The sequence below is a fragment of the Rhinoraja longicauda genome, chromosome 21, assembly GCF_053455715.1.
Source record: "Rhinoraja longicauda isolate Sanriku21f chromosome 21, sRhiLon1.1, whole genome shotgun sequence".
Lineage (NCBI taxonomy): Eukaryota > Metazoa > Chordata > Chondrichthyes > Rajiformes > Arhynchobatidae > Rhinoraja > Rhinoraja longicauda.
Window position 1 is genome coordinate 31786047 of NC_135973.1, and position 12641 is coordinate 31798687.

At 41.2% G+C, this 12641-nt stretch overlaps 1 protein-coding gene across 5 annotated transcripts in view; it reads right to left on the reverse strand.

The window, feature by feature from the left end:
- Positions 1–3891: 3891 nt before the first annotated feature.
- The window catches only part of rhbdl1 (rhomboid, veinlet-like 1 (Drosophila)), a 360983-nt gene continuing 352233 nt past the window's right edge, over positions 3892–12641 (reverse strand). For all 5 annotated transcript variants that reach the window (XM_078418255.1, XM_078418254.1, XM_078418253.1 and 2 more), the window contains 2 exons: positions 5897–5957; positions 3892–4996 (listed from right to left, as the gene is read on the reverse strand). In XM_078418255.1, coding sequence (XP_078274381.1) covers positions 4725–4996; positions 5897–5957 — 333 coding nt within the window. In that variant the 3' untranslated portion in view covers positions 3892–4724. The remainder of the gene's footprint in view (positions 4997–5896; positions 5958–12641) is intronic.

The window sequence follows — 12641 nt, forward strand, 5'->3', positions numbered from 1 at the left end:
TGTAAGTTGGTAAAGAAGCCTCAGCTGCAAATACATTTGTCTGTGTGTGAATGAGGCCCTGCCCCCTGAGTGCCCAGCTAGCTTTTGACATGAGGCATAGCTGGAGGTATTTGAAGATATTTATATACTAAGATAGCTGCAAATAAAAGTTTTAAAACAAACAAATGATGGGCTGAATGGCCTAATTCTACTCCTATTGCTTAAGACCTAATAGTTAAAGCACTATGGACTGATTAATAAATAAGATTTACTTTGTGTCAAAAATCCTGACTCATAAGAATAGGGATTCTGAATCTCTGCCGGGGTGGCTGATGAAGGTTGGAAGAGTTGGATGTCTCAGCATAAGAGGTGCTGTCGTCTGCCAATGTGTCCCACATAAAAGTTCTGCAAATGTACTGCACCTAGTTGAATCTATTCTGCCCATTTTTAAAAAAAAAACATTTATTTAATGTCAGTTTACTCCTGGGTGAAGAATTAACACTTGAGTGTTTGTTTGAGGTAAGCCCGTTTTCAGTTTATTACTAAACTGCAGCAGATTGTCACTCTTAAAACTGAATGTTTTGTGTTGCAAATTTTAAAAATCTAAAAATATACATGATTGTGCTAGTTCACGAAAGGTTTTAATTTTAAATGGTTAGAGCAAAAGAACTCTTCAGAGAAACTAATGAACATTTGAATCATGTTTTGCACCCAGATTTTTGCACCAAAACATTTTTTTTTAAGTGTTGCTGTTTATAATTCAATTAAGAAATGGGTCAGAAAGGTTTTATCTTAATTTATTACTGAATTAGGCTTGTTTTTATCATCACAGCAAGATAAGTTTGGCTTAAATCTTCCATTCCATTTAAAGTATGTTTTGGCGAGTAGATTTATTCAGAATATCCTCTTTTACAGTGACAGAAACAGAGTACCACATAATGCAATGTGTACAATTCTGCAGCCAGCCTGTATTAAGTATAATTGTGTTACATTGCTGAAATCAATATTTGGGTTAATTGCAGGTCGGGGGTGGCTTTGTCTGAAGTGCAATTGCCAAGGTAATTAAATTATATTTCTAGACTCTTGTGATTCCAGGGTCAGCAAGAGGTGATTAGTTACTGGGAGAGAGTCACTGCATTTATCTACAAATTCTAAATAATTGGTGTCCTTTGTATTTCAAAATAATGCTTTTCAAAATACAATACAGAAATCGCTGAGCATTTGGGTGCAAAATGCCTTGGGTGCTGCAAAGTGTGGTGATAACAGTTGTAAGGGCCAAACAGGGCAACGGAGCTGGAGAATTCCCATGGAATTGTGCAGAGTAAAGAGGAGCTGGTGTGGAAGTGAGAATTAATGCATGTCTTCAATAAAAGTAGAAATAAATTAGTAAGATATCAGTATAAAGCATTCTTTTGAAACATTCCCAGGAATGTCAGTTCACTGTAGGTAAATCAAAAAAAGTATATGTGTCTGAACAAATTTTTTTAATTCAAAATTTAAAATGCAAGCAAATTAATGGTAACTTGATGGTAACTTGAGCATGTTCCTGAACTCCACTTTAAAATCTGGCAAATTTACATGCAACTAAATTGTTGTCAAGAAAACCATCTCTGAAAGAAGTCAGTTAATGATTTATTTGATGTGGCGATTGGGTGGTGTGTGGGGGGGGGGGGGGGGAATTGCAAGTCCATGCTATGAGATAGAAAAATTCAGAAGACCTGTATTGTGATTTGAGGCAGATCCAGCTGCTTAAATAATGTGAGGAATATCTAAGTGTATAAAGTCTCTATGGTGGTCTGACTATATTAACACAAAGGGCTATGTGATTTAGCCTCATGAACCTCATTGAGATTGTGTCTTAATTCTATGTTCCCAATTTGTAGGAAATCCATTAAAGCCTTTCTTTTATGTACTTGTGTATATTTTTTACTCTAACTGATATTTTGACCTTGCCAGCTACTGGCTGTCGGCCTTTGCTGCACATATTGTACACACAGATCTCTGAACCAAAATCTATGTGTGTTGTATTATGCACCTGGTGTCATTTTGACAGCGGTACTCACCTGGAGATGTGCATGTGCTGAATTAAGGAGGCAAGCTCTATATATTACATAGTACTTGGTTGACGACTAAAACTAAAAAGATTAGTTGTGGTGCTCAAATCTGCTTGACTACGATTATGAAGATTGGTTATCTGGACCATAGCATGCTGCTGTCTGTGGTGCAGTTTGACTGGGGATTTATTTGTTGTCCATGTGAAGATATCCTGAGTCATGTCAACGATGCACTTAATGAGCAATTGTTCTCTCTTGTTATTTGCTGGATTATTTATCTCTGGTACATCCTGCAACCAAAGAGCTTCAAAACTCAATTCAGGTGCTCCTCGCCTTACGATGGGGTTATGTTCCGAGAAACCCATCGCAAACCGAAAATATCGTAGGTCGAAATGCACTGAATACACCTGATCACGTGGCCGGAAGCGAGCTGCGGCTCGTTACGGGTAACTGCCGTTTGCACCATCGCAAAGTCGAAATATCGCAAGTCGAAACATCGTAATTCGGGGAGCATCTGTATTCAATTAAATCCACTTAAATTTGTGCAACTTACAATATTGAAACATAAATTTCTAATTGCAATTCAGGGTCAGGGAAAGTAGAATAGGTTGTTGAGTGACCTATTTAATGCAAAATCTTCCTCCATTCCTTTTTTTTTTCATGGGGGAAAAAAAGCAATGTTGTGGATTCTATTGTGAGCATGTGTTGGGCAAGTGTTGTTTTGCAATCAGTAGTACCACAACTGGTCTTGGATTCCTGATTCAGCAAAAGACTGGGATCCTGTACCCTGATTCCTACTGGAAACATTAAAGTTCATGGTATGATTAAAGTTCAGGTCAAGGGAACTAAGATTTAATGGCTGCAAATAGATTATTGGCTGGTAGCAGCTTTAATGAGCAACTGTACCCATGCACTCTACACTGAGGATACTACAAAAATGCAAGTGAGTTGGATTGGCATTATAACAACATTATAAGGATGTGGCGAATGGCCCATTTACCTTGTTCATGCAGCATTTAACAGAAAACAAGATGGGCAACTGTTAACTGCCAACTTCACTATCATAGCAACAACCTCTATGTTCATATTTTAGCTATATTTAAAATTTACATCGAGCCATCCATAGGTTTGTCTGATACATTTTGCTGCATATTTTTTAGTTTTAATAAGTAACAGTTCTCATTTGCAAATTCAGATAAGGCAAATGTTTTAATGGCCATTGCCACTTCCTTGTATTCAGTTCCTATTTGGGCGATTTTTTTTTCATGCATTTTAAGTTGAATTCATTATTTAATGCTAACAATATACTGACATTCTTCGAACCTATCCGAACAGTAACTTACTCGCCTCTCAAATCACTCCCATTACAAGTTAATTCTGTGAAAATCCTACACTTCCTATGCAATACCAGTCTTTTAAAAGGAACCTAAGTTCATCACATGAACTAGTGTATTTAAGAAACCAGTTCCTCAAAACTGGCGAGATGATTAGTAGAAGCAGGACCTTCCTCTAGAGGCTGTTTCTAAATTATTGCTCGGGTATTCGGGTATTTTTTCTGAAAGCTGATTATTATCCTGCCAGTTGTAGATAGAATTCAGCTGCGAGCTAATTTATGGTGTTTTGAGGTGCTTTGTTGGCTCACTCAACAACATTGTGTGACGCTTTGGTAACCAACATCTTCGATGCAAATGGAAATGTAAGAAAATATTTCTGCTACAGTTATCCAGTGGGAATAAAAAGCAACTAATGGGAATCATTCCCTCTAGTGATAATAAATATCTTCTATTTCCACAGGTGCCTCTTCCCACATAACTAGTAACTGGTTCTTCTATCAAATAGATACGGATAGATCTTCGTGATCAAGGTCAATATTTATTGAGACATTTGGTTTGAAAACATCCGTAAGAAATGTAACATGTTAGACTTAACCAGTTCAACTAGACTTAATGTCAAAGAAAGGATAGTGTAAGTCATTATTCACAATATAAATTTTGTCATTTAAACTTTTTCAATATACTTTCACGTCCCATTTGATGAAATGTACATAAAATACAGTGAGTTTCTTGAAAATTGAGAACTAGTGAAATGAATTCTGTGTGAGTTTAAATTTGGGCTTTCTAAATTTTCTTCGTTCCAGATAAAGACTGTCCTAACTGGATCAACGCCAGGAAGTCTATAGTGTTGGGTACTTATAACCTGCATAAGAATGATGCTGCTAACACTCTGGCTGTATTCCCCTGCTATTCCTACATCTGGCTTGTTCCAACCTGCATTTTCATTCTCAAGAATATACGCACTTGGGGTTGTATCAACTGGAAAGTAAACGTGCCCCTCATCTCAAGTTAAACAGAACTTTGCAGTGATTTGGCTTGAAGATTCTCTAGCACAGTGCTAGATTTCCACAACACCTCATTCACCAGTTAAAGTAAACAATCTTCCATCTCTACTCCCAAAATCCCATGATTTGCTAGTGATAATTAACTCTTGTGTGATTTATGCTCATTGTCAAGTAGTTGAGATAAAAATTCTGTCAATCACAATGATGATAAAAATTCAGTAGTCATAAGAGATGGGTTTTTTTTTACAGTTGCTCATTTAAAGGTCCATTTAACATTTCTTCATTAGCAAACAGGTTCCACAGCAAACTGAACCTCTCTGTTGGGGCACGTTCCGAAGCAGACCACTGGCTGCCTATGGTGGAGGTGGGATCTGCACACCCAGAAGATCATATGCAAAAATGTTCCAGAAAATTGCAAAAATTACAAAGACAGCATAGGAGAAAACCATGACCCACCAGGCACACTGCTGGTGGAGATTCTCCTCGTAGCTACGCACAATGATGAGTCCCATGCTGATTCCCACCACTGCACCAGCCAGATGTGCCATAAAACTGGGCTGAGGGCCAGATGAGGGCAGTGGAGGGGAGAAACGCAGCCACACTGCACGACCCACCTCCGAGCTCACTGCCGAAAGAAGAGAGCACAATTTTAACAGTTAAACACAAGCAAATATGAGCTCTAGTCCATTTACCACATATGCGTTTCTCAAAATGTATCACATTACTGCAATCTTTCTCTTGTGAGCACAAAAGAGCTTGATACTTTTGTATTTTAACAAGAGAGAATAGTTAAAGTTCAGTGTAGTGATCATGAACAAATTATACTTTTTTTTTTCTTTATCAACCTTTGCTTCATACTGGAGTACTGTAAAGTGCATGTGATCCAAAGAGAGAAGGTATGGGAAGAGATTTTGAAAGGTCACAGGGCAACAGAGTGGTCTGACCCCAAACTAATGAACTTAGACTCACTGCACTGTTCCCTCAATGGTATGATGTCAAGTTTTTGTTTCACCTGGCCCTTCCAACCTCAATCTACCATCACCTGAACCCAGGCTGCTGGTAGTAAATGATACTTGGGCAGCCTGTGAGGAACGCGTTAATACAGACTGGCCTGCACATGCACTAGGTCACCTCTCATGAATAATGGGCTGGCAGCCAGTGTAGTGTGCTTTGCCAGCAAACCAAATGAAAAAAAAATCACAACGGTAGTAATCTGCCCCAGGGATTTTTAAGGTGCCAATGTTTGCCTCTTTGCTTTGGTGCTTGTTACTGAGAAATTACATAATAGCTGCCAACTGTCAGATTTATTAGATTATTAGATAATTGTTAGACGTAATAATAGTTTTGTTTTTTTTTAAAAGCAGAACCACGGTCTCGATGAGTAAACACACTTGGGAGTCTGTGTGGAAAAAGGCAGGATACTCAATAGTTTTGATGTACACTTAGTTTTATGATAATGGTTCTTTAAGATAGGGAGGGAAACGCTATTGTACTATTACTCTGGAAATCACAGTACAGTACTTACTGCAGACAAGTGCCAGTATCATTCGCAGCAGCTTGTAGGGACACCTCATTCCTGCCCAGTTCTGAAAAACAATAAATCATATACTTTACACATTAGCCCTTGGATCAGCCTTATTTCTTAATCAAAATAGTTCCGATTCCAATCCAGGATCTGAGCCCACAATCCATCATCGAGATAACATTGCTTCAGGATGGACACAAAAAGCTGGGGTAACTCAGCGGGACAGACAGCATCTCTGGAAGAGGAAGAATGGGTGACGGTTCGGGTCGAGACTCGCACTGCATCACTCACTTGTATTGCAATCTTTCACTTAAGACATTAAACTAAATTCCCCATCTGTTTACTCTGGTGAACAGAAAACAACCATCCGTGCCATTAAAAGGGTGGTGAAGTTCTTTTGGTAAACTGAAAAACTGTCATCGCTCATTAAATAATCTAAAACCAATGAGCTGATTATTTATTTTTGTACCTTTAACCAATTGGCTTCCACATCCACCGCATTAATTGGGTTTATACCAGTTCAGGGAACCCGGGAGACATCAAAGAATAGACATTCCATAATCCGAGTACACAGTGACATAGAATGTACAAATAAAACCTATAACTTTATACCTCTTAATACCAAGAACATTCAAATCCAGGACAACATATTTCCTGACAACTAAGCTGAGAATTTAAAAGGGGAATAAGATCATGCTCGTAGATTCCAGCCTCTCACGTCATGTAAATTCATTTGGGTAAACTGAGTTTCCATAATATAATAAATCTTTGGTTAATGCTATTATTTTAATATTTTGTGTTGCTGCCATGCTACAGATATAACCTGAAGAATTGCCATAACCTGGATTTTGTAGTCAACGTTCAGTAAATGGTGCTAGTTATTCATGATAGTCACACTTATTCACAAGCGATCCATGAGCTCTTGTATTCACATTTAGGAATGTGAAGCAATCTCACAGTGGATCTGGGAGACTTTGTGAACACAAACCCCTATAGCAGATCTCCAGAACAATTCAAGATTTTAGAATCCTTCCTGACACAGAAGGGCCAAATGGCCTCCTCCTGCACCTGACTAGTTGCAGGAGGAGGCCATTTGGCCCTTCAAGCCAGCACCGCCATTCATTGCGATCATGGATGATTATCGACAATCAGTAACCTGTGCCTGCCTTCTCCTCATATCCCTTGATTCCGCTAGCCCCTAGAGCTCTAACTAACTCTCTTTTAAATTCATCCAGTGAATTGGCCTCCACTGCCTTCTGTGGCAGAGAATTCCACAAATTCACAACTCTCTGGGTGAAAAAGTTTTTTTCTCATCTCGGTTTTAAACGGCCTCCCCTTTATTCTTAGGCTGTGGCTCCTAGTTCTGGACTCCCCCAACATTGGGAACATTTTTCCTGCATCTAGCTTGTCCAGTCCTTGGGACTGATTAGGAATGTGAAGAGTCGAACCACAGAGTCAAAACCAGGAATTGAAAATTAAAATATGTAATTCAAAGACAAACCATCTTCAGAAAACAAAATCAAGAGAGAATAGAATAGCATTAAGAGAAAAGTGAAAAGGAAAGAAAGTTATTTTTTGTTTTTAACACCTGGAACAATAATTATAACTTCTAGACACCACATGGGTAACAATTGATTTTCTGGATAGAGGCTATTTAACAACAATTAAGGCTGTTAAAAGTCTATTTACATCTGAGCAATCAACCTCCATATTTTCTACTGTGTTTATTGAGTAGTTATCACATTAAGTACAGCAATTTCATGCCTTTCCACATTTCAAAGCAGTCTCTGTGAGTGTAATACTAATGACGCACATCCTTGGAAGAGCAGAGCATCTCAGAATGTCCAGCATAAGATCTGTCAGTGGAAGATAATATGTGATTTAATCTTTAATAACAGGGAGTGCCACTGGTCTAAATGCAGCAGCTGGATTATTATCAAGTGTTAGACTGATCCCCACCCATGCTTCCTCCTATTTATAGTAATAAGTGATGAGGCAGTTCCTTCCAATTCAGTTTCATAATTACCTGGTTACCCTCTATGCAACAATAACAAAGTACTTTTACTTCATGCAGATGGTTTGGAGTCATAATTGGGTAGCACAAGATCTGTCAGGAGATACAAGAGAATGCAGATGCAATCGTGCTCATGGAACCATGAGCAACACACAAACTACAGGAGGAACAGCACAAAGTGCTAGAGGAAAGGCGGCACAGTAGCGCACGGTAGAGTTGCTGCTTTACATCGCCAGAGACCTGGGTTCGATCCTGACTGCGGGTGCTGTCTGTATGGAGTCGCTACGCTCACCCCATGACCTGCATGGGTTTTCTCCAGGACCTACGGTTTCCTCCCACGCTCCAAAGACGTACAGGTTTGTAGGTTAATTGCAAAATCATCTTTTTCTTGTCACAAAACTGTAGAGCAAAACCATAAACAAAGGAACTCAGCAGGTCAGGCAGCATCTGTGGAGAGTGATGGACAAGTCACTGCTTCGGGTCAAGACCCTTCCTCTGGTTTCAATTCTTTTGAACAGATATTTATCATAGAACATAGAACAGTACAGCACATGGACAGGCCCTTTGGCCCACTGTCTGTGCCGAACATGATGCTCAGACCAACTCTTATCTGTCTGCACATAATCCATATCCCTCCAATTCCCGCATATCCATTTGCCTATCGAAAAGTCTCTTTAATGCCACTATAGTATCTGCCACCATCACCAAAACCGGCAATACACTCTAGGATCTCGCCACCTGCTGTGTGAAAAGAACTTGCCTCACACATTCCCTTTTAACTTTGCCCCTCTTAGCATATAGCTATGCCCTCTAGTATTTGATATTCCATATTGGGGAAAAAGGTTCCGACTGTCTACTCTACGTCTCCCATCATTTTAAACACTTCTGTCAGGTCTCTCCTCAACCTCTGGTGGTCCAGAGAAAACAATCCAAGTCTGTACAACCTCTTCTGGCGGCTAAAACCTCTTCACCCAAGCTCATTCTGGTAGACTTCCTCTGCACCCTTTCCAAAGACTCCACATCCTTCCTGTATTGGAGCAACCAGAACTCCATGCAATACTCCAAATGCAGCCTGACCAAAATTATATAAAGCTCCACCATGTCTTCCTGACTCTAATAGTCAGTGCCCCGCCCAAAGAGGGCAAGCATATATTCTTTACCTCTCTATCTAATTATGTTGCCATTTTTAAGGAGTTATGAACTTGGATCACAATGTCCTTCTGTACATCAATGCTGTTAAAGGTTTTGCCACAAATTGTATATTTTCCCCTTACATTTTGACCTCTCAAAGTGCAACACCTCTCACTTGCTCAGATTAAACTCCATCTGCCATTTCTCCACCCATTTCTGTAGCTGATTCATATCCCACAGTATAGTCTTCCTCAGGATCCACGACCCCAGCCATCTTGGTGTCATTCGCAGACTTACGAACCAATCCATTTACATTTATGTCCAAGTCATTTATACATATCACGAACAACAAAGATTCCTGCACAGATCCCTGCAAACTGCACTGGTCACAAACCTATTCTTCCACCACAACCATGTGACTGCTATCAGTGAGCCAATTATGAATCCATATGACCAAGTCACTGTTGATCCCATGCATCATAATCTTCTCGATCAGTCCACTATGGGAGACTTTATCAAATGCCTTGCTAAATTCTTTGTAGACAACATCCACCACCCTAACCTCATTGGTCACCTCCATCAACTCCTCAGAAATCTCTTAGGGGTGGCACGGTGGTGCAGCGGTAGAGTTGCTGCCTTACAGCGCCAGAGACCCGGGTTCAATCCTGACTACGGGTGCTGTCTGTACAGAGTCTGTACGTTCTCCCTGTGACCCGTGTGGCCTTTCTCCGGGATCTCTGGTTTCCCCGCACACTCCAAAAATATACAGGTTTGTAGGCTAATTGGCTTGGTATAATTACAAATTGCCCCTAGTGTGTGTAGGATAGTGTAAGTGTGCGGGGATCGGTGGGCCAAAGGGCCTGTTTCCGCGCTGTATCTCTAATCAAAAAGAAAATCAAGTTAGTAATAACACGGCCTAACTTTACCCCAATTTAGCCATTTCTTTTCCAAATGGGAGTAAATCCTATCACAAAGAATTCTCACTAATAGTTTCCCTACCACTGACTTGAGGGTCACCAGCCTCTAATTCTCTGGATTCTCTTTACTTCCCATCTTCAACACAGAAACAGCAATGGCTTCCCTCCAGTCCTCTAGAACCTTGACTGTGACTACAGAAGATGCAAAAATCTTTGTCAAGGCTCCCGCCATCTCCCTTGCCTCGCTCAACAACCTAGAATAGATCCCATCAGACCCTGGGGATTTATCCATCTTAATGCTCTTCAAGAGGCCAAACAACTCCTCATTCTTAAACTCTAACTGCCCTTGCAATTTGCATTCTCCAGAATGATCTCCCTATCCTCCATGTCATTCTCCTTGGTGAAAGCAAATGCAAAGTACTCGTTTAGCACATTGCCTACACCCCCTGACTCCAAACACAATTCCCTCCTTTTTCTTTGAGTGGTCTAACCTTCCCCTTGCTTACCCTTCTAGTTTTAATGAAGGTGTAAAAATACTTTAATCTTCCGTGCCAATGCTATTTTTGTGGCCCCTTTAGGCCCTTCTAATTGGCTGCTTCTTTCATCCTTGCTTTATATTCCTCAAAGGCCGTGACTGATTTCATCTTCTTAATCCTTGCAGGCTCTTCCTTTTTCTTTTTGACCAAATTTGCCACCTCTTTGGTCATCTTCAGCTTCCTTACTTTGCCATCCTTAATCTTCCTCTTTAATGGAACATGCCAGTCCTGAACTTTGATTAACTGGACTTTAAATGATTCCCACATGTCAGATGTAGATTTACCCAACAATAACTGCTCCCAATGTATCCTCCCAAGCTCTTGCCTTATAACCTTGTAATTTGCCTTGCTCCAATTTAGTGCCTTTCCACAAGGCCCAGACCTATCCCGATACAAAACAATTCAGTTAAAACCTATTCAGTTGTGATCACTGTTCCCAAGATGCTCTTCCACAGCAACATTAGTTATCTGGCCAGGGTCACATTGCAACACAAGGTCCAGTCTGTTTCCTTCTCGGGTTGGACTATCCACATACTGTGTCAAGAAACCTTCTTGGGTACATCTAATGAATTCTGCCCCGTCTAAGCCTTTGGCACTGAGCAAAACTCTGCCGATATTAGGGAGTGACTAGACCAAGTGGACTCGTTGGGCCCAAACCTCTCCTGCATTGGTGCATCACCCTCTCCTGCCCCCCCTGCCCTCTCCTCCCCCCATGCCCCCCTCCCCCCATTACCCCCTCCCTCCCTCCTCCCCATCCCTCCCCTCACCCCCCCCTCCCCTCCCCTTTCCCCTCCCCTCCCCTACCTCATCCCCTTCCCCTCCCCCCTTCCCTTCCCCCCAACTCCATCCCCCTCAACTCCCCTTATCCCCCCTCCTTCCCCCCTCCCTCCCTCCCCTCCCTCCCTAGGGGATAGATTTAAACTTTAAAATGTGAATAACTTTAAAAATGTAACACCGATTTCAATGAAACTTCTTCCACTAGCATCAAAGGGACGATGGTGAGCAAGGTGGGCCTAAAATTGTCGTGCTATCGTGTACCATTTTGGCTGTAGTTCAGGAACAAACAAACAAACAAACAAACAAGAGGTTTAGTATATAGGTAGTAGCCCACTAAGGCAACCCCATTGCTTTGGCATCTTTCGGTAAACTATCTACATTTCGGTTCCTCTATCTCCCTCTGGCTACTGGGGAGCGTTTAGTGCAATCCCATCAGAGTCCTTACACCTTTCTTATTTTCAAGCTCTACCCATATCTCCTCAGCGTACATACCTCCAGCATGTCTTCTCTGATATCCGTGATATTCTCCCTGATCAGTAGAGCAATTCCTCCACCTCTTTCCCCTCCCTCCCTCCCTACCACATGTGAAACATTGAAACCCTGGAACACTGAGCTGCCTGTCGTTTCTCTCACACAGCCATGTTTCCACAACGGCCACAACATCACAGTCCCAAACACCGATCCAGGCTCGAAGATCATCTGCTTTCCCCACAATACTCCCTGCGTTGAAATAAACACACCTCAGCCCATCAGCTTCAACATTATTTTACAGATAATTTAAATGTGCTGCAAGTGAGTCAGTGACAGGCATTTTCAATGACAGTCTGGACCTTCAGTTCTTTCTTTCATTTAAATTAAGTTGTTGCTACTGATTGAGCTGTCACCTCATTTACTTCATTCAAGATCAGGCTGCCAATGTCTGAAGAAGGGTCTCGACCCATTCCTTCTCTCCAGAGATGCTGCCTGTCCTGCTGAGTTACTCCAGCATTTTGGGTCTACCAATGTGCAGGAAGGAACTGCAGATGCTGGTTTAAACCAAAGATAGACATAAAATGCTGGAGTAACTCAGTGGGACACTTCTTCAGAAGGGACTCGACCCGAAACGACATCCATTCCTTCTATCCAGAGATGCTGCCTGTCCCGCCGAGTTACTCCAGCTTTTTGTGTCCATCTTTATTTCAAACAAAGTCTCCTTCTGTCTTTGGCCACCAGATGGCACTGGCGTGCTGGCTTCTGCTGCAACTGATGAGCAAGAAATTGCATCTGATCACAAATTTACGTATAAGGATCGGGTTTAGGTTTATTATTGTCACTTGTACCGAGGTAGAGTGCACAGCTTTGTTTTGCATGCTATCCAATCAGTTTAAATA